General features: G+C 39.3%; 1 protein-coding gene across 1 annotated transcript in view; it reads left to right on the forward strand.

The window, feature by feature from the left end:
* Window positions 1–19,362, forward strand: part of Atrn (attractin) — a 140,471-nt gene that overhangs the window by 93,663 nt on the left and 27,446 nt on the right. The window contains 8 exon segments of the mRNA XM_047538628.1: window positions 227–460; window positions 4,214–4,351; window positions 7,558–7,651; window positions 9,754–9,806; window positions 12,816–12,860; window positions 12,863–12,909; window positions 15,850–15,928; window positions 17,600–17,757. Of these exon segments, the coding sequence (XP_047394584.1) occupies window positions 227–460; window positions 4,214–4,351; window positions 7,558–7,651; window positions 9,754–9,806; window positions 12,816–12,860; window positions 12,863–12,909; window positions 15,850–15,928; window positions 17,600–17,757 (848 nt within the window).

Below are 19,362 nucleotides of genomic sequence, written 5' to 3' on the forward strand. Positions count from 1 at the left end.
TGAGGTCCCTTTTGCCTCCAGCATCCTGGGATTAAAAGAGGAGGGAGGGATCCCAGTTGTGTTGGGCAAAATATTGAGCTCTTTAAATTCTTTATCTCCTTTAAATGGTAAATGAGTAGTGATTTAGACTCACTAAAGTTAGTCTGTTAACGAAAAGGTTATTTAAATGTACTGAATTCAGATCTATGTGTGATTGAGGTTTTTTGTTTTTTGTGTTTTTAAATAGCTGAAAATTGTTCAGGCTATTGTACCTGCAGTCATTGCCTGGAGCAGCCAGGCTGTGGCTGGTGTACCGATCCCAGCAACACTGGGAAAGGGAAGTGCATGGAGGGATCCTACAAAGGACCAGTGAAGATGCCTCCACAGGCCTCTGCTGGAGCCGCCTATCCACAGCCCCTTCTGAATTCCAGCATGTGTCTGGAGGACAGCAGATACAACTGGTCTTTCATTCACTGTCCAGGTAAGCTGCCTGTAAACATTCACTACCTATCGACAAGGAACACAAACTTGAAAGTAACCCCATTCATGTGAATTTCCTTTAAGGGAAAAACAATTAGTAACATACCATTTTAGGAGAAAAGACAGTTTCATTTAAAAAATATTTTCATGTCAGTAAACAGAAATATTGAGAACTTCGGGTGAGTTATAATACATTCTTTATAAAAATATCTGTATCCGACATAAAACCTGGAGTTCCTCCTCTCAGTTCTTTGTAAACACTTTTTAAGAATTTAATATGACTTCCAGACATATCAATTTATATATTTTAATATAAAATATATTTTACTATATTAGGCATATTACTGCTCTACAGTTTACTTTTTACTTAAAAACACATCATGGAAGTTGTTAGAAATTTAAAAAAACTCTTTCTACTGGAAGAGTTAATTGTCAAGAATTCTTTAAATTTTAATAGAATTCACCAGTGAAATCATCCAGTCTTGGGCATATTTTTTGTGCTAAGATTTTAAATTATTAATTTGATCTCTTGATCTCTTTTCTTGTTATAGATCTATTCAGAATTTCTATTTCTTCTTGAGTCAGTTTTGATGTCTATTTTTTAAAGAATTTGTCAATTTCATCTGTTTTCAAATTTGTTGAAATATGGGTCATGATATTTTTTTAAATCTGACTTTTTTTGTATGTTATTTTTATTTGTTCTAATTAGTTGTAATGACAATAGAATGCATTTCATAAAACATTTTTAGTTGTAGTTGAATACAATACCTTTTATTTTTATTTTGTTTATTTTTATGTGGTGCTGAGGATCGAACCCAGTGCCTCACATGTGCAAGGCAAGTGCTGTATCACTGAGCCACAACCCCAGCCCTACTAGAATGCATTTTGATACATCATACATAAATGGAGTACAACTTCTCATTTGTCTGGTTGCACGTGATGTAAAGTTACACAGGTCACATAATCATATATGCATATAGGGTAATAATGTCTGATTCATTCTACTATTATTCCTACCCCCCTGCCCCCTCCAGTTCCTTCTGTCTAGTCCAAATTACTTCTATTCTACCCACCCCCTTATTATGAATTAGCAATCGCATATTAGAGAAGACATTTGGCCTTTGGTTGAGATTGGCTTTTTTCGCTTAGCATAATATTCTCTGGTTCCATTCATTTACCAACAAATGCCATAATTTCATTCTTCTTTAAGGCTGAGTAATATTCCATTCTGTATATATACCACATTTTCTTTAACCACTCATCTGTTGAAGGGCACCTAGGTTGTTACATAATTGTTATTGTGAATTGAGCTGCTATAAACATTGATATGGCTGTGTCACTGTAGTATACTGATTTTAAGTCCTTTGGGTATAAACCTGTGAGTGGGATGACAGGACCAAATGATGGTTCCATTTCAAGTTTTCTTAGGAACCTCCATAATGCTTTCCGTAGTGGTTGCACCAATTTGCAACCCCACCAGCAATGTATGAGTGTACCTTTCTCCCCACATCCTTGCCAACATTTATTGTTAATTGCACTCTTGATAATTGCCATTCTGAATGGAGTGAAATGGAATCTAACTGCTAGAGATGTTGAACATTTTTTCATATATTTGTTGATTATTTTACCCCCAACTTTTTAGCCTTTTGTATTCCCCTTACAATCCATTGAGGATTGTTTCATATGTCTAATTTTATTTCATTTACCTTTTACATTTTACAAATACTCTAAATTTTGTGAGGTTATTTTCAGAGCTTGATTTCTTTTGTGCATTCGATTATTCAAGCCTCTTTGAATATTCTAAAATTAGTATTTTTTATTCTCTTTTATTTCTTCCATTAAGCCCTCTTTCAGGGTTAGTTTGTTTGCATGTTTATCCCGCGACTATATGTAGTTTGAGCATTTTCTTTTTCTAGGGTTTGAGCATTTTCTTTTGCCAGGGCTTGAACTCAAGGGGCACTCAACCACTGAGTCATATCCCCAGCCCTGTTTTGTATTTCATTTAGGGACAGGGTCTCACTGAGTTGCTTAGCGCCTTGCTGTTGCTAAGGCTGGCTTTGAACTTTTGATCCTCCTGCCTTCAGCCTCATGAGCCGCTGGGATTACAGGTGTGCGCCACCTGCCCAGCAAGCATTTTCTTAAACTTGTGAATCCTCAGGATTTTGCATTTATAATTGACCATGTAGATTTGTCAGTATTGATTAACAGTGGTGTTTACTGAACTGTTGTGAAGGTGTGGGATGAGATCCTAAGGGAGCAGCCAGCTAGCCGACCTCAGGATGTTTTAGTTCTTCTGCTCTTACAGTTGTTGAATGGTTTGTGCTCCTCTCTGTGAAGCACTGGCCTCTTGTACCTGGATACATTTGGCACACTCATGGTTGTTCCTGTACCTCTACCTTTTGGTGCTATGGCAACCTAAAGATAGCTGGTATGTTGCCCTGATATTTTTCTGACCCCAGACTCTCCTCCTCTGTCTTTCACCCCTGTTCCATCCAGAACTGCTCTTTCCCACTGCAGCTCCTAAACTCACACCTCAGCCAACTGGGGGAATAGATGCAGAGCAGGTCAGGTGCTTCCTCTGCTGCCCACCAGTCTGCTGAGGCCTCTTCTGGTTTCCAGCTTCTGCTGAGTTTTTCATGTGTCCATTAGTAAAGTTCATCTAGTCACTTTGGCAGTCCCCTTCCTTTTCCTACTTAAGATACAGGTGTCTCAATTTTTCTTTTCTTTCTGACTGGCCCAGTCTGCTTTATAATTTCTAGAAATTCCTGAATACTTTAGAAGTATCTCTCAGTACTTCTAATAGTACCTTTCCTTCTTATCTCACTTTTCTGCTGATTTAGAGTCTTCTTACATTTTTTTCCCCTTGTAATTCAGTGGCATTTTGAAGAGGAAGAAAGAAGCATTTTTTGTATCTTTTGTTCTTAAACCAGAAAGGAGGTTTTTTCATACATAATTTTTAGGTAGTTTTATACATGTACTTTTCTCTTTGTTCATCTTCCTGGGAAAAAAATGCATATTCTACATATCTTAAATAATTGTGGTGCAGTAGTGTTAAGTTTTGTAGTTGTGATCTGTATAAAACACCTCAAGTACCTATACAGCTAAAAGGTGTAGCTAAAATATGAGTAAATGGAACCTATGCAAAGATATGGAAATTATTTCAGGATTTCAAAAAACTGCCTCATGTTGATGAACTAAGATCTGAAGAATTAGCGATTGTGCTTACAGTGGTACAGGTTGTGCTTATGTGAACACACCCTCATTCTGCAGTATACAGAATGCACAGCTGTCTTAAGTAGTCTTGAGGAGTCCAAACTTTATATGCTGTATCCGTCAGCAGCCTTAGTAACTCTCCTCTGGAAATGCTTGTATGTAAAGTTGATTATATTTCTAATAGTGAGAAATTTAAAGCAAACAAAATATTAGAACTTAGGGAGATGGTTAAATAAGTGTTATGATTCATAAAAATCATCAAGTTTCTAGTGAGTGAATTTTGATTATTTGTTTTGTTTTGTTTTATTTTGAGACAGGGTCTTGCTCTGTTGCCCAGGCTGGCCTTGAGCTCCTGGGCTAAAGAGATCTTTCTACCTCAGCCTTCCAAGTAGCTGGCATTATAGGCATGTACCCCCATACCCAGCTAGTTTGATGATTTTTTTTGTAGAGGCAGTAGGAACTTAAAGATGCAGATAAATCTCATGGAACTCACCGCACCCAGTTGTGCCACGGGAGGCCCCTCAAGTCCTTTTCCTTTCAGCTTGCCAGTGCAACGGCCACAGCAAGTGCATCAACCAGAGCATCTGCGAGAAGTGCGAGAACCTGACCACCGGCAAGCACTGCGAGACCTGCATATCTGGCTTCTATGGCGATCCCACCAATGGAGGCAAATGCCAGCGTAAGTCGTGTGGGTCAGGCTGGCTGAGTGCAGGTCAGGTGGAACACAGGACTTCTCTGACTTGAGTACCTAGGGGGACAAAGCCACTTGTCTGTGGATACTGCATTTCTTAGAAGTCATAGTGTCAGGAGCTCAACAGTGAAACAGTTAAAACCGTTACCGCACTCAGCCATGGGATAAGCAAGGGGCCCAACCAGAGAAGTGCTCACTTCCCGGTTTCCATCTTCCCTCGAGGAACAGTGCAGCATGGAGAGTCGGTGGCTCAGTGCTGGTGGAGCAGTGTCTCACCATGAGGGAGTCTTCCCAGCAATATTGTAGCCCCCAAGGCTGTGGGAGGGAGGAAGGAAGGACTAGGAGTGGGGAGGTCCTGGGCACTGAGTCAGTGTGAAGAAAGTATGTTCAGACCCCGACCCCAAGCCCCACAAAGAGGCCTTAGCAGAGGTCCCTGAAACCAACCTGTGCTGGGGGCTTTGAATGAAGACCCTTGGGAATGAAGGTGCATGTGAAGCGTGACCGGCCAGGGGTCCAAGGCCTTGACTACACCTCCCATACAGACTGCAATGCCTGACTGTGCCCTGAGTCTGCTGAAGGGAGGGCAGTTGTCCTCTAAGGCCACCAGGTAAAGCCTTTTCAGTGACCTGTGGTTGGGCCTGAAAAACCACACACAGGTTTTAAATCAGGAGTTGCACTCAGCCCTTGTAGTATTTTAAAAATTTCAGTAGTCCCATGTTTCCTCATTCATGGTGGATAGAAGCATATAAGTGTTAGGACATTTTATTGTTGGAATCTAAACTGCTTTTTAAAAGTGAAAAGTGTAACCAATGAACTGATTTGTTCTCATTCCCAACTGAAAAATATTTTGACTATCCCCTCTCTGCTGCCACCTGGTTCTGGGGGTTGAACCCAGAGGTGCCTCACCTTTGAATGAAAACCCCAGCCCTTTTTAGTTTTTATTTTGAGACAGGGTCTCACTGAATTACCCAGACTGGCCTCAATATTGCAGTTTTCCGACTTCTGCCTCCTGAGTTGATGGAATTACGGATGTGTGCCATTGTACCTGGCTATTAGGAGTCTTTTAGTTGAAAGACTACTCAAGTTCTGAGTGGAAAAAATAAGAAGGGACATCTCTACCTCAGATTCCACCTCCAGACTCCTTAACATGACCCTTCAGAATCTGATGCCAGGCCAGCCAGGACAGAGTGGCATTCTAGTTGTATGCCCCTTCACCTCCCTGGAGTTGTTTCCTCATCTGAAAAATGAGGCAGTTTAGAGTAGTGTTGAGATTAAAGCAATGGGAGCAGTATATGGCACATAGGTAACACTCAGTAGATGTGAGCCATTACTGTCCCCATTCTAATGTCCTTTCCTTTTCCTCTTAAATAAAGTGGTATGCACAGATTAAAAGGTGTCCAGTAAAAACATTTATAGATGAATTTGCTTCCTCCATTTGATAGTAATCAAAACACATAACATTACTGAGGGGTAAACGTATATATACAAAGCTTTGTGCTGACAGCCTTTGGAGACAAAGGTACCTTTATTGTCCCCAAGGTCATATAGCCTGCCCAAGATCTCACAGTGAGATGTGGCCAAGCTGGAACCTCATTCAGTAAGTGCTGACTTTAACTACTGACCTATTGGTACCTCCAGGCCACCATCCCCGTATCTGCAGCTGCCATCTAGAAAAATCAAATTTTCCTCTGTGACATCTATAGGGCTTTAGTATGCTTTTCCAGAACTTAGAGATTGCTTTATTTTCTGGGACCCCAACCCACACAATAGAAGCATAGTTTTTAAAATACTGTGAGTGGTCCCAAGTCTTCAGTGTTTCCTCTTGCAATGGTGTAGTCCTGAGCTAAGGATAGCAGCCATGATGTATTGATTGTCATGTTTCAGATAACATACGTGCCTCACCTCCTTTAATCCTCACAGCAACCCTTTTAGATAGGTGTTATTATTATCCACATCATGTGGACAAGGAAGCAGACCCAGAAGGGCTAAGGGGCATGCCCAGAATTCCAGAAGGGCTAAGTGGAGGGCAGAGGATTCAAACTCAGGAACATTTTCATTAGGCCTCTGCTTTTCACTAACACTGCTCAGCAGAGCAAGAGCTGAACACTTATTTTCTGCTCCTCCATGCATTCTGGTAATCTCTGCACTGTTCAGATTTGCACATTTCTTTGTTTTTTTTTTTCTTCTCAGAATTTATTTATTTTTATTTATTTTTGGTACTGGGGATTGAACCCAGGGGCATTCAACCATTGAGCCACATCCCCAGTCCTTTACTATATTTTTATTCAGAGACAGGGTCTCCCTGAGTTGCTTAGGGCCTCGCTAAGTTGCTGAGGCTGGCTTTGAACTTGCAAGCCTGTATTTATTTTAAAAATACACCTTTAGCCAAGTATGATGGCGCACACCTCTAATCCCAGTGGCTTGAGAGGCTGAGGCAGGTGGATTGTGAATTCAGAGCCAACCTGAGCAGCTTAGTGAGACTCTAAGCAACTCAGGGAGATGCTGTCTCTAAATAAATACAAAAAAGGGCTAGGGATGTGGCTCAGTGGTTGAGGGCCCCTGGGTTTGATACCCAGTACTTAAAAAAAATACATCTTTACTCCAGCCTAATGTCCTTACTTTGTGTACAGAAAGTCAGGGTGTAAAGGGAAATTATTGGGCACAAAGACGTTTGCATTCATTTCAATGCTCCCCTTGCCACGGGGGTCCCCCTACTTATGAACCCTGGTGGGTTTTAAAATGTGGCCCACTTGGAGAAAGCTCATCAGCTGAGGGAAAGGACAGTATGGCCAACCTCCTTCTAGAGGCCAGTCAGCAAACTGAGCGTCTTCCTGGGGGCAGGGACCACCCAGCTTGTTGGAGATGCTTCATAAATATTTATTGAACAAATGAAACAATCATAATACTGAGAGAGTGTCAGTTAAAAAGATCAAAATAGTGATCACCTCAGCTGGGAGATGGGAACCAGCTTTCTCTTTCCTACTGTCCCTTTACTGTTACTTTAATCTTTCCTTTATATTATTAGAGATAAATTATTACTTGAAAATCGTGACTCTTACTTACTAAATGTCCTTGTTTTAGTGTGACTTCCTACCAATACCAATTCAGACAAAATTCTTTGTTTTGGGACAAGTCTGTGATAGTAATAATCTTTTAAGCCAGATGTGTCCTGTGTTCTTTTTCCTTTTCTTCAGCATGTAAGTGCAACGGGCACGCTTCCCTGTGCAATACCAACACTGGCAAGTGCTTCTGCACCACCAAGGGTGTCAAGGGAGATGAATGCCAGCTGTGAGTATCTGTTCTATACCAGGGAGGGCCCAGGGGTTAGGAGGCTACATGAACCCTGCCTGGGAGCTGCCCCTTTTCTGTGCTTTGTTGCCATGGATTCTGAGGGATCCCTGCAGAGATTAGTTTGAAATTTTGCCCTTTCTACTTCTGACAGATCAATGCCCAAGCTGAGTAGCAATTCCTTTTTTAGCGGTAACCCACCCCTACCACTCTTTTTTTTTTTTTTTTTTTCCTTTTAGTTGTAGGTGGACACAATACCTTTGTTTTATTTTTGCGTGGTGCTAAGGATCAAACCCGAGACTTCTCGCATGCTAGGTGAGCGTGTGACTGCTGAACCACAAACCCCAGCCCAAGTAGCAATTCTTTAATGGCTCTTTAATTCACATTAAAAGAAAAATGTTTGAGTGGTACTGATGTTTCCTGGCTTGCTCATTTGGATTAGTCATTTTAACTTAGCAACTACTCAATTTTTGTCCCATCGGATGTTTGCACCTTTTCTGAGGGATGGAGTTGGAGGAACTAGTGTTCCAGTGCTGGTGTTTCCTTGGCATTTTGTTTCTCTGATAGTGAAGGTGATCCTCTTGCTTCTCGTACATCCCTCCTACTCTCACACTTCTTTGGAGAAGTGTGTTGATCATCTTCAAGGGAAGGGCTTCAAGTCCATGAGATGCAGACTCAACTTCAGGCAGACTTGGGTTTCAGACCTAGCTGTGCCTCCATTGAGCAGGATACTCTGAGGCAGATCGCAGAACCATGCTGAGACTCAGTTTCCCCATCTACCAAGGAGGGGAGTAACAATAATAGTTTTTAGTAACACGGAGAGTTGAAACAAGAGAGATTGCCCCCAATTAACATAGTCCTGTCTGCCATAGTGGGAAGCTTGTCTGAAATATACATCCAGGCTTACCCAATCTCTCAGGAAGAGACTTAAGAGAGACATGTTTAGTGTGAAAACCTTGAGCTGATACATGCAGATACATCATCATTGACAAACTTCACTTTTCTTAAAGAATGTCACTAGTATTTGAGACATGGATGCTATTCAGTAGGGAATTGGTCTAGCTACACTTTATAGATTATATTTTAGTTTATGTAAATGTACATGGTTGTAAATTTCATACTTCCCCAAAGCCAATGTTAAGAAAAGTTTAATCAAAGATTAAATTTAACTTTCAGATCAGGTTCATTTTCACAGGAAATGTGATAGAACAAAATTAGTCACTGTTGTCCTCTGTTGGGGGAAATAGCAAAGACGTGAGGTGGCACGCAGTGGAGGACTTCCAAGTCTCCTCTAGAAATTGTAGATAGAGGCAAATGCCAGTCATCTTCCTGGATGAAAGGACAATGTCCCTGGCTCATTTGACCTGGGAAAAGTGCTTCCTGCAACCCGCCCTCCATCCCTTGTGCATCATAGCCACTGTGCTTACGTATTGACTTTGTGAAGTGGGGAGACTGGGTTTTGCTGAAGTTTGTAAATGACATGTATGGAAAACAAATAGTTCTTTTAAGTAGAACTTGTTTTCCTGTCTCCAGATGTGCAAACACTTGTTTAAGGAATTTTTTTTTTTTTTTTTTGTGGTGCTGGGGATTGAACCTAGGACCTTGTACTTGACCGGCAAGTACTCTCTGTACTGAGCTGTATCCCTAGCCCCTTAAATGATTCTTGATATTTAGTTTTCTCTTATTTGTGTTTATGAACAAGAATAGTTTACCCCAGGCAGGAGAAGAAAGAAGGGATAAATGAATATTTGAAAAATGTTGTTACTGCATTTTTAGAAGAATATGTAGTTCACATGAATGGAAAAATGTGCTTTTCGTTATAATAAATAAGATCTAGATTTTTGACATTTGGGTTTATCTCCTGTGCCTTGGCAAATGTTTATTCATTGTTTTTATGTAGTGATGGTGGAACTGCTAGGCAATCAGTATGAAAATTCATGCAAACTCTTCTTAATCCACCTTATCTAAATAATGGTGAAGACTGTAATTATCAGAACTCAAAAGTGGTTGTGGTCTATATAAAAGGATCTTCTTGATTTACAAATGATTATAGATTCCATATTGAATAGCATATAAAATAATATCATTTTTTTTCCTCCTAGATGTGAGGTAGAAAATCGATACCAGGGAAATCCTCTCAAAGGAACATGTTATTGTAAGTGTTTTTGTAATTCTTAATTTCTTTAAGGAGTAGTTCTGTAAAACTCCATTGTTTTCTTCAACATGATTAGAGAATGGTAAGCACTACAGGAATATATCGACCACCGTGCAATTGTCCCCTGACTTAATGGGTTTGCCTGTGAACACTATTTTAAAGTGGTCATGTTTATGGTAATGTGTTTGAAGCAGATAACAGGCCAATACAGAGTTATGCACACCTGAATTTCCTTTTTTTATGTTCTCTTGAAACTTTCCTTCATTTGCCACCACTTGGTTGAAGTTATCTAACATTTCATATTTCAGAATATAGATAATAAACAATTCCTAAAATATAGATGAAGTTTCATCATTCCCTCTAGAGCTCATTTGTGTTAACTACCTCTTTAGGAACAAATTTTTAAAATAAAGTACCACACAATTATCTTGGAGTGAAATGTGAATCTGGCAAGGTGACTATTTATGGATAAATGGATTTTGTCCCTTTGATAATCCACATGGTATACTAGATTATGGATCCAGAAAAAGGAGCTAATGTTCAACATATCCAGTGTAGTTATATACCTGCTGTTTTGGGTTGAATAGCTCTAATGACATAAATCATAAAGAAAAAAGTTGATTAATGAGACTTTTATCCAAATTTCAGACTTGTATTTAAAAAAACAACACTGTTCAAAAAATCAGCAAGCTATAGGCTAGAGAAAATATGTGCAATCTCACCTCACTAGACTGGAAAAGGGTGGAATATTTTAATAACCCTCTTAGATCATCATGGATAGTATCCTTTGATAGCATTGAAACTGGACAACTAGTCATTTCTTTTTTTAAAACATATTTTTTAAAAAATTGTAGATGGACACAATACATTTATTTATTTATTTATTTATTTATTATGTGGTGCTGAGGATTGAACTCAGTGCCTCACATGTGCCAGGCAAGTGCTCTACCACTGAGCTACAACCCCAGCCCCCTAGTCATTTCTTAAAGGTTGAAATTTGGAAGCGAGACACATCAGTGAAATTTTTGTAATTATGCACAGTAGAATCCATTTCTCTTTGGGAAGAAGAAAAGCTAACACCATGTTTTAGCAAAGATGTTGAAGAACAGGAACTTTTGTGTATTGCTTATGGAATGTTAAATGGGTACAGCCATTTGGAAAATCATTTGGCAGTTTCTGAAACAGTTAAAAATATAACTGGTGTGAGGTCTTCATGGTTCATCCACGTTATAGCATACGTGAGAATTCCTTTTCTTTTTATGACTGAATAATATCTGATAGTATATTCCATATTTTGCTTATCTATTCCTTGGTGAACATGGCTTGCTTCCTTCTTTTGGCTGTAGTGAATAATGCTGCTATGAACATGGTAAACAAATATCCATGTAACGATTTTGCTTTCAGTTCTTTGGGGTGTGTACCCAGAAGTGCAACTGTTAGATCATCTGGGATTCTGTTTTCAAATTTTTTTAAGTAGTAAAATAACTTTGCATTTATTTAAGCAAACTTGAATTCACATCTGTTAGCAACTTGGAGAAATTTCTATCTTTCTTTGAAATTAAATTTTCTCATGTTCCAGTAAAGAAACTAGTGCTAATACCTACCGTATGGAATTAATAAGAAATTCAAAATTCTTACTAGAAAGTGTCTTTCTTATCATCTGTTTGTTCCAATAAACCAAAGAAAAAAAGCAGGATTTGATATTTTTAGCAATATTGAAACCATTTAGTTATGAAGGATTCTTTTTTTTTTTTTTTTTTTTTAAACTTCATTGGCTCTTATTTTTCTTTCTTGACCTACTACATTTGGATTTTGTTTCTTCCCTGGTCATATCACCAATAATCTTCCAATGACACCATCTTTTTATTTTTTTAATTTTTTAAAAATTTTTTTGCGGTGCTGGGGATTGAACTCAGGGGCCTTGTGCTTGCGAGGCAAGCACTCTACCAGCTGAGCTATCTCCCCAGCCCCAATGACAACATCTTAAAGTGTGTATACACCACCTTCCTGACCATTACCACTTATTAACTGAGGACTTTAGAACAGTTCTCTGTTTTCTTTTCTTTCCTCCACATCTTATCATTACTTTCAGAGAGAGAGAGAGAGATTGAAGACTCAAGGAAGAATTGTAAGATTTGGATATAGATCTATGGACATAGAGCTAAAAATAGAAGTGAAAGCTGGCACTGTGTGTGTGTGTGTGTGTGTGTGTGGTGTGTGTGTGTGTGTGTTTTTGAGGAAGAGCTGCACTTTTTCTACAGCAACTGCCACCATTTTTCATTCCCATCAGCAATGCACAAGCATTCCAGTTTTCAGGTCCTCACCGATACTTGTTATTTTCTGGGTTTTTTTGTTTTTGTTTTTGTTTGATAGCAACCATCTTAATGGGTATGAGATGGTATCTCGTTGTGGTTTGATTTGCATTTCCCAGTGATCATTGTTACTCAGAATCTTTTCATTTGCTTTTGGCCTTTATGTATATTCTTTGGAGAATGTCTGTTCAAGTTTTTTGCCCATTATTAAATAGTTTCAGTTGTTAAAACTTTTAAAATTACACCACTGATTTTGGGTATTGAACTCTCATTTGAACTCTAGTCGCTTTAGGTCTAGGAATGCCTTTCTTCTCTTCTGCAGTAAAATATCCAAGGCCTGTATTCTTGCCCAGACCTGGAATCAACTATTTTTCCATGGAGTTCTGGTTCCTTTCACAGCATTAATTATACTGTTGTATCCATAGGCAAAATTTAGCACGTATACATGTTCAGTTATATTTGTGAGTGAGTTAGGCTGGAGCCAAATCTCATCGAGGTTTATTATAGAAAGAGGATTTGGTGTGTAACTCAAATAAAATGATACTGCCAAAGGACTTGGTTTCCTTTGAAAAACCTGGATATAGGTAATCAAAGTCCTTTCCTGGCTATTGAATTTATCAGAAAAGCATCTGCATCTTGAGCAAACTGTTCTTTTTGTTCTATTTAATTTTAAATGTGCATTTCTTTCTTTCCATAGATACTCTTCTCATTGACTATCAGTTCACTTTTAGCCTCTCCCAGGAAGTGATCGCTATTACACAGCCATCAATTTTGTAGCTACTCCTGATGAAGTAAGATTTTAAATGTTACCTTATTTGTTTTGAATTTGTTAGGATTTTTTTCTTGGTCTTCCTATATAGAAGTACTGCTTTAATAATAGTCTCAGAGTAAAGTACAGTATATAGGATGTTTAGCGGTGCAGGAAAAAAAATTTTTAGAGTTGACATTTTATCTCATTTCCATCTAGAAGGTAAGAGCAATATTATAAGACTTACCAGAACCTGATGCACAGACTGACAGTCACACCACATAAACTTAGTGTTCTTTCAGCCCATCACAGCCTCAGGACAGAGGGGGAGACTGCAAAGGGAGCTCCATCATTGGGAGCAGATGGCAGAGCCCAGACTTACTCACAAAAGAGACTGGAAGTTTAAAATCAGCCATAAAAATTGCTGTCCGGATGGTGGCCCATACCTATAATTCCAGCTTCTTGGGAAGCTCGATCAGAGGATCACAAGTCCAAGGGCAGTCTCACAGAAAATAATTTAAATGGCTAAAATGATTGTTTGAAATGTGCATTTATATCTACTGTCATTAATCATAAAGTCCATCCTGCCAAAAGCCATTACCTACTTGTAGAAAGGAGCCAACACAGCATGGCATTTAAAAACAAAGCTTTTAGAACATGAAGATACACCTATATAAATTCTTTTCTTTCTTTTGCTGCTAGGGATTGAACGCAGGACCAGTCCTGCTAAGTATGAGCTTTACTACTGAACTGTGGTTTTGTTAATGAACTCTCTAAAGTCCATACCCATTCCGATACTTTGGGAAACTTTTATTAAACTTGATCTTAAGTTATTTAGTTCATTCCTTGGAGGTTTCTTCTCATGGGCATACTCAAAGCCATTTATCATCACAAAATTCCTGTCACAATAAATGTGGCAAAGTAACACATGGAAAACAGTGTAAACAAATGTGTATTCCTTTTTTTTAACATGTTATCACTAATAACTAAATTTTAAAAATTTAAATTTAATTTTTTTTAAAAAGTAGAACAAAGTCCATAGTATGGTATATTTAGTATTAAGGAAAAGTAAGATTTGTTTTAAATATTCCACTTCCAATGATAAAATTAAGAAAACATGCACTAGAGAAGATACATTTTCGAGAGTGAATGACTGTTGGTCAAGATGGTATACGCCTGTCATCCCAGCTGACACCAAAGAATTTTGTGTTCCAGGCCATCCTGGGCAAGGTAGCAAGGCCCCATCTTAAAATATGAAAACAAGAACAGCGAATGACCTTTTAAGTAAAAGTAATAAGTGACTATAAGTGAAGACATTTTTTGTAAAAACTGTATAGGTAAATGTCATTTGAACAACTGTATTATCTGGAATTTTTAAAAAACATTTTAGGACAAAGTTACAACAAAATGGGTACACATGAAATTTATTATTGCCTAATATTTATAAGTAAGTGGTAGAAGTGTTCAACGTATTTTAGGATACAATCGATGATATTAACTTGATTTTTTAAAAAATATAAATATAGAAGAATATTTGTAATATTTCTTAAAGTGGGAAGAGACCTTGACGACCAAGGTTTATCAAACTAAACCCCTTTGCATTTCCCTATTTATGTTATATAAGAAACATTTGATAGACGTATCCAAATGTGTGCGTTTTCTCTTTTACAAAACCACAAGAATTTTGAGTTTATTGATCCTTATCATAGAAAGAAACAGTTGTTTGTTGTATGCTGCCAGCAGGTATTAAATACAAATAAATAAACTCTTGAACTATTCTCGCAACAGAAAGTGTGGTTTTCCCAGTAAGTGAAAAAATAACTACTTTGTGAGAGAAACCTATTATTTGGAGATCACATTTTTAAAAATTACTACATGCAAATATTTCCATTGTTCTAGTTTTGCGTTATAATAAATATTAAAACAACATCATTAAAAATGTTAATTTTCTAACCTGTTTTAGTATTTTTAAAAATTAAGAATTACAGCATAACTGGATGGGTGTATAAAATGTAAGAATATAATACCTAGATTGCAGAAAGAATTGACCCCCAAGGAAGAAATTTACTAGTCACATTTCAGTGAAAACTAAAAATTAGTATGATAATTTACCTAGCACAGCCAGCAGTGTCTTCTTTCATCTGGATCAACATATTCCTCAGAGATAAGTTTTTCAGTTATGAAAACTAAGATTCAAAATGAAGGGGCTGGGGAGATAGCTCAGTCAGTAGAGTGCTTGCCTTGTAAGCACAAGGCCCTGGGTTCGATCCCCAGCACCCAAAAAAAAAAAAAAAAAAAAGAATTAGGCTGGCCCTTGAAATGCTGAACCTCTTAAGGGGTAAAGATGTTTTTCAAAGTTAAGAAAGCCTACTCATTCACATTTGTCTTCAAATAATATTTTCAGTGAAAGAGAAATGTTTTAAAATTATGAATTAATGTAATTTAATTATTGTTTAGTGTATTTCAGTTTATATGAATTTTTAAGACCATTTCAGTATGGGAGAATATTTGTAATATTTGTAATATTTGTAATGGGAGAAATGTTATACTGTATTATAATCCACGAATTTAAAAAGTACATGTATTTAAGTTATAATAAATAAATCAAAATTGGGACACTAGGTCATGTACTTTCCTAGTAAGTGGGAGTTCCAGATTTGGAAACAGCTGCCAGAGGATCCTGAAGAGTCTGGCTCCTCTGACATAGGTCAGAAGGTATAAATCATTGTTCTCTGACAGGGGCCTTTTAAAGGAATTTTTCATTCGGTTAGGGCATCTGAAAGAAGCAGTGAATGCTGTGTACTTTTCTGGGAGGGAAATGAAAATTTTATCTGGGTGTGTTGCTTGTATTAAAAAAATTATTTAGAAATTTTGCTAACTTTTCTATAAACACAAGGTTCTCTTGAGACATTGTAAATATTCTGTAGTTGAGAAAGTCAAGAATAGTAGAATTATATATCTACTTATTTGCACCTCTCATCAGCAAAATAGGGATCTGGACATGTTCATCAACGCCTCCAAAAACTTCAACCTCAACATCACCTGGGCTGCCAGCTTTTCAGGTAAAGACATACCTAGCAAAGATATGCAAGCAGAGGTGCCAGGTGAGAACTATAACATAGGAGTTGGGGAAAGGGGGGCTCTGGAGACACATGGATTTCAAACCCAGTTTTCCACGTACTATCTGTGAGATCTTGAGCAAGTATCCAGATCCCTCTCTGGATTGTTCATCAGTAAAGTGAGCATAGCAACATTTACCTCCAAGAGCCCTGTAGATTAAATGAGATGAAAGCCACCATCACCTACCATGGTTCAGGCTCAGTAGGTGGCTCCTCCCTCCTCCCCACTCTACCTCCCCTACTCATACCCTTACAGTGGCCCTGCTCTGCCACTGTCTGCAACATCCAGATACTTCAGAGGGGAAAAAAATTTAGTGACTCAGTTTCAAGAAATGGAAATGTTTTACATAAATGAGATTGTAGTAGGTACAGAGAACCATACTTTGGATATTCACCAAGCTCTGAAAGCACAGCTTTTGCTCTCTGGTTGTCTTAACTATGATTTACTGAAGATCTGCTGACCCTGATGTAGTGGTTAGGACAGATCACCACTCCTTACAGGATAACTCGACAGAGCTGGGTTTTGATTCTGCCTGTTTTTTATTTGCACTGTGCTGTTAAACAAGTTACCTAGGCTCTCTGAACTGTTTCCTTGTGTGTGAATGTGACGTCCAAACACCTTGCTGCGTAGAGTGTCGTAGGTACTACTTGAGATGATAAATGAAGTACTCAGTGTAGTGCTTGAACATGGGCAGTTGTCACTGAATGGTAGCTCTGTTTCATCAACATCACTGCTGTAATAATACTCCTGTTTTTGTCAACACAAAAACAAATTAGACTGGTGCAAAATAAGAATATAATCTTTGCTGTCATTTTGGGATTTATTATGCCTTAAAAGATCTCCAGTGACATCTCAATGAAGATATGACAGGTAGGGCTCTAGTCCCACAGTTTAACTCAACATGGAAAAGAGTGCATTTTTGAGTCTTTATTCACATTTGAGTTCCTGGCTGAGGGAGAATCTGGAATGTGGAAAGACCGTCTAAGAACACATGGAATTACATCAGGTAGGGGGCACTTAACTACAGTGGCATCTGATAGCAGAAGGCAGGACTGAGTGGCACCTTGAGCACCTACCTCCCTGTTGAGACTTGAGACAACTGTGGGTTGGAAAATGAGGATTGAACCAGCCTCCCTGGTACATAAGCCTGGAACTTTGCCACATAGATGTGAAAGGGAAATGCAAAGGAATTGCAGCATTATTACAGAGTGAGTGATAGCATGTGTTAATATAACTCTGCTGGTGTCTGTAATTTCATGGCCATGGGTTCCAAGTTTCAGGGGTGGTAGGGGAGTCACAAGGGTTCCTGGCAAAAAAAACATTCTGGTTTGGGGCAAAGGATTGTGAATCAGCCTGCCCAGCATCAGATCCCACCTACATTCCTTGTGCCCAATAATCCTGAGGCAAGTTACTTAATTTCTTGGAACCTTTGTTTCTTAACCTGTAAATAAGAATAATGAGATTGTTTTGAGGATTAAGGGAGATAGAATCTACAAGGCTATTCTTAGGACTTCATAATTATTCAATAAACAATATTATATTATTAAGAGCAAATTGTATCTCCCACATCTTGCCAAAAAAGTACCTAATTTTCATTATTTTCCCCTTAACAGCTGGAACCCAGGCTGGAGAAGAGATGCCTGTTGTTTCAAAAACCAACATTAAGGAGTACAAAGACAGTTTCTCTAATGAAAAGTTTGATTTTCGAAACCACCCAAATATCACTTTCTTCGTTTATGTCAGTAATTTCACCTGGCCCATCAAAATTCAGGTAAGATGTGCTTTTGGTCTCAGACATGCAATGATGGTGAACTCTCCTCCATGGACACTAGATTCAGTAATGTGGAACTTGTGGTAAACAGAGTGGACAGTTTTGCTTTGCCTTTGTGAGAACTAGGGCAAAGGAGTACTGGGGACATCATGTGTCCCTTGTGAGGGACGTTGGAAGGCCCTTCTGGAAGCAAGTTGGCATATAACACACTTGGTGATTACCCATGTATTCATTTCTTCATTAATCACTTGCCGTGAAATAGGCTGTAGGGCCAAAGAGCCTCAGATCTGAAATGGACAACATGAGTGTCGAGGAAGCAGACGCACTTCCAATCAGTGAGAGCCAGAGCAGTTGGAAAAATGTCCCAAACTGCAATCAGAGTTTACAGCAGGAGAGTGGTTGTAGGAGAAGGTGGAGTGGGGGGTGTGAGAGCACAGGCCTTGCAGTGGGACGGAGGTGGGTTTGACTCCTGGCTCTTGTGCAGATTGTAGGGCCTCTCCAAGTCTCGGGTCGTTTGTGACCTGAAGGGTAGTGCTGAGTGTCTGTGTTGCCTGCTGTGGCCTCATCCACCTGCTCTCAGAGGGCCAGTGCCCTCCCTCCCATCCAAGACTCATGACCCCATTTGAGCTTTGAGAGATCATGTCCCCCGAGCCCTGGCCTCAGTCCTTGCTGCTCTTGCCTCCTTCATTTTGGGTGAATGTGGAAGTCAGGGATGGGTGGACTTGGAAGGACTGGTTTGCCTTTAGCCTTGGAAGTGTGGTTACTGGACTGGGACTGGGGCTTTATCAGTGTTGGCAGCAGGTCACACAGTTGCCTGGGATGGGTGTGGAGCTACTTGTGGTGCTGTGTCTTCATGCTTGGGACTGTGACTGAAGGACGGTTCATCTTTTCCTTTCTGGAATGTGGAGGACAGGAAAGCTATTGTGTCTTTTCCCACCGCCCTCTCTCCTTTTCCTGTCTGGGTATCTGCACACTTGTCCATCCTCTGATCTGCTTCTCCCTGTGCTCTTGCATACTCTCTGCTTCTCTCCTCAGTTAGTCTTCTTGTAAGCCAGGGCCACGCTCTCTATTTCTGTTCCTCATCTCTACTCACATGTCAGCCCCCAGCAGTCTGGCTTCGTGCCTGTCACAGTGAACCTCAGTGACTGAATGCTTCAGGCTCCTTTTCTTTCCCAATGCACGACTTGAGTCTCTTGCTTCTTGCCTGCCCATTCCTTTCCTTTCCTTTTCCTTGGGCCAGCCTCTTTAGGGAGTCCTCTTCCTTAAACATGGGGGTTGTCCAGGATTCAGTCTTAGTCCTCTTCTCTTTCTGCTGCAGCCAGCTTCCTGGGTAATTCTATCCCACTTTTGCACTTGTGTTACCATGTCTGTGCTGGGGATTCTCAGTGCCATCTTCAGCCCAGCTTCAGGTGGGCTGCACAGCAGTATTCTTGGTTGCTGCCAGACATCTTTACCTGGATATTTACAAACTTCCTGCACTGGACACTTAATGACTCTTGTGCTCTTAGCCGTAGTCTGTCACTCTTTCTTTCTCAGTGAACAGCACCACCAGTCACCCTGTTGCAGCAACCAGGGCCTGGAAATCATTTGCATTCCTGGCATAAG

This window comes from Sciurus carolinensis, chromosome 2 (genome assembly GCF_902686445.1).
Source record: "Sciurus carolinensis chromosome 2, mSciCar1.2, whole genome shotgun sequence".
NCBI lineage: Eukaryota > Metazoa > Chordata > Mammalia > Rodentia > Sciuridae > Sciurus > Sciurus carolinensis.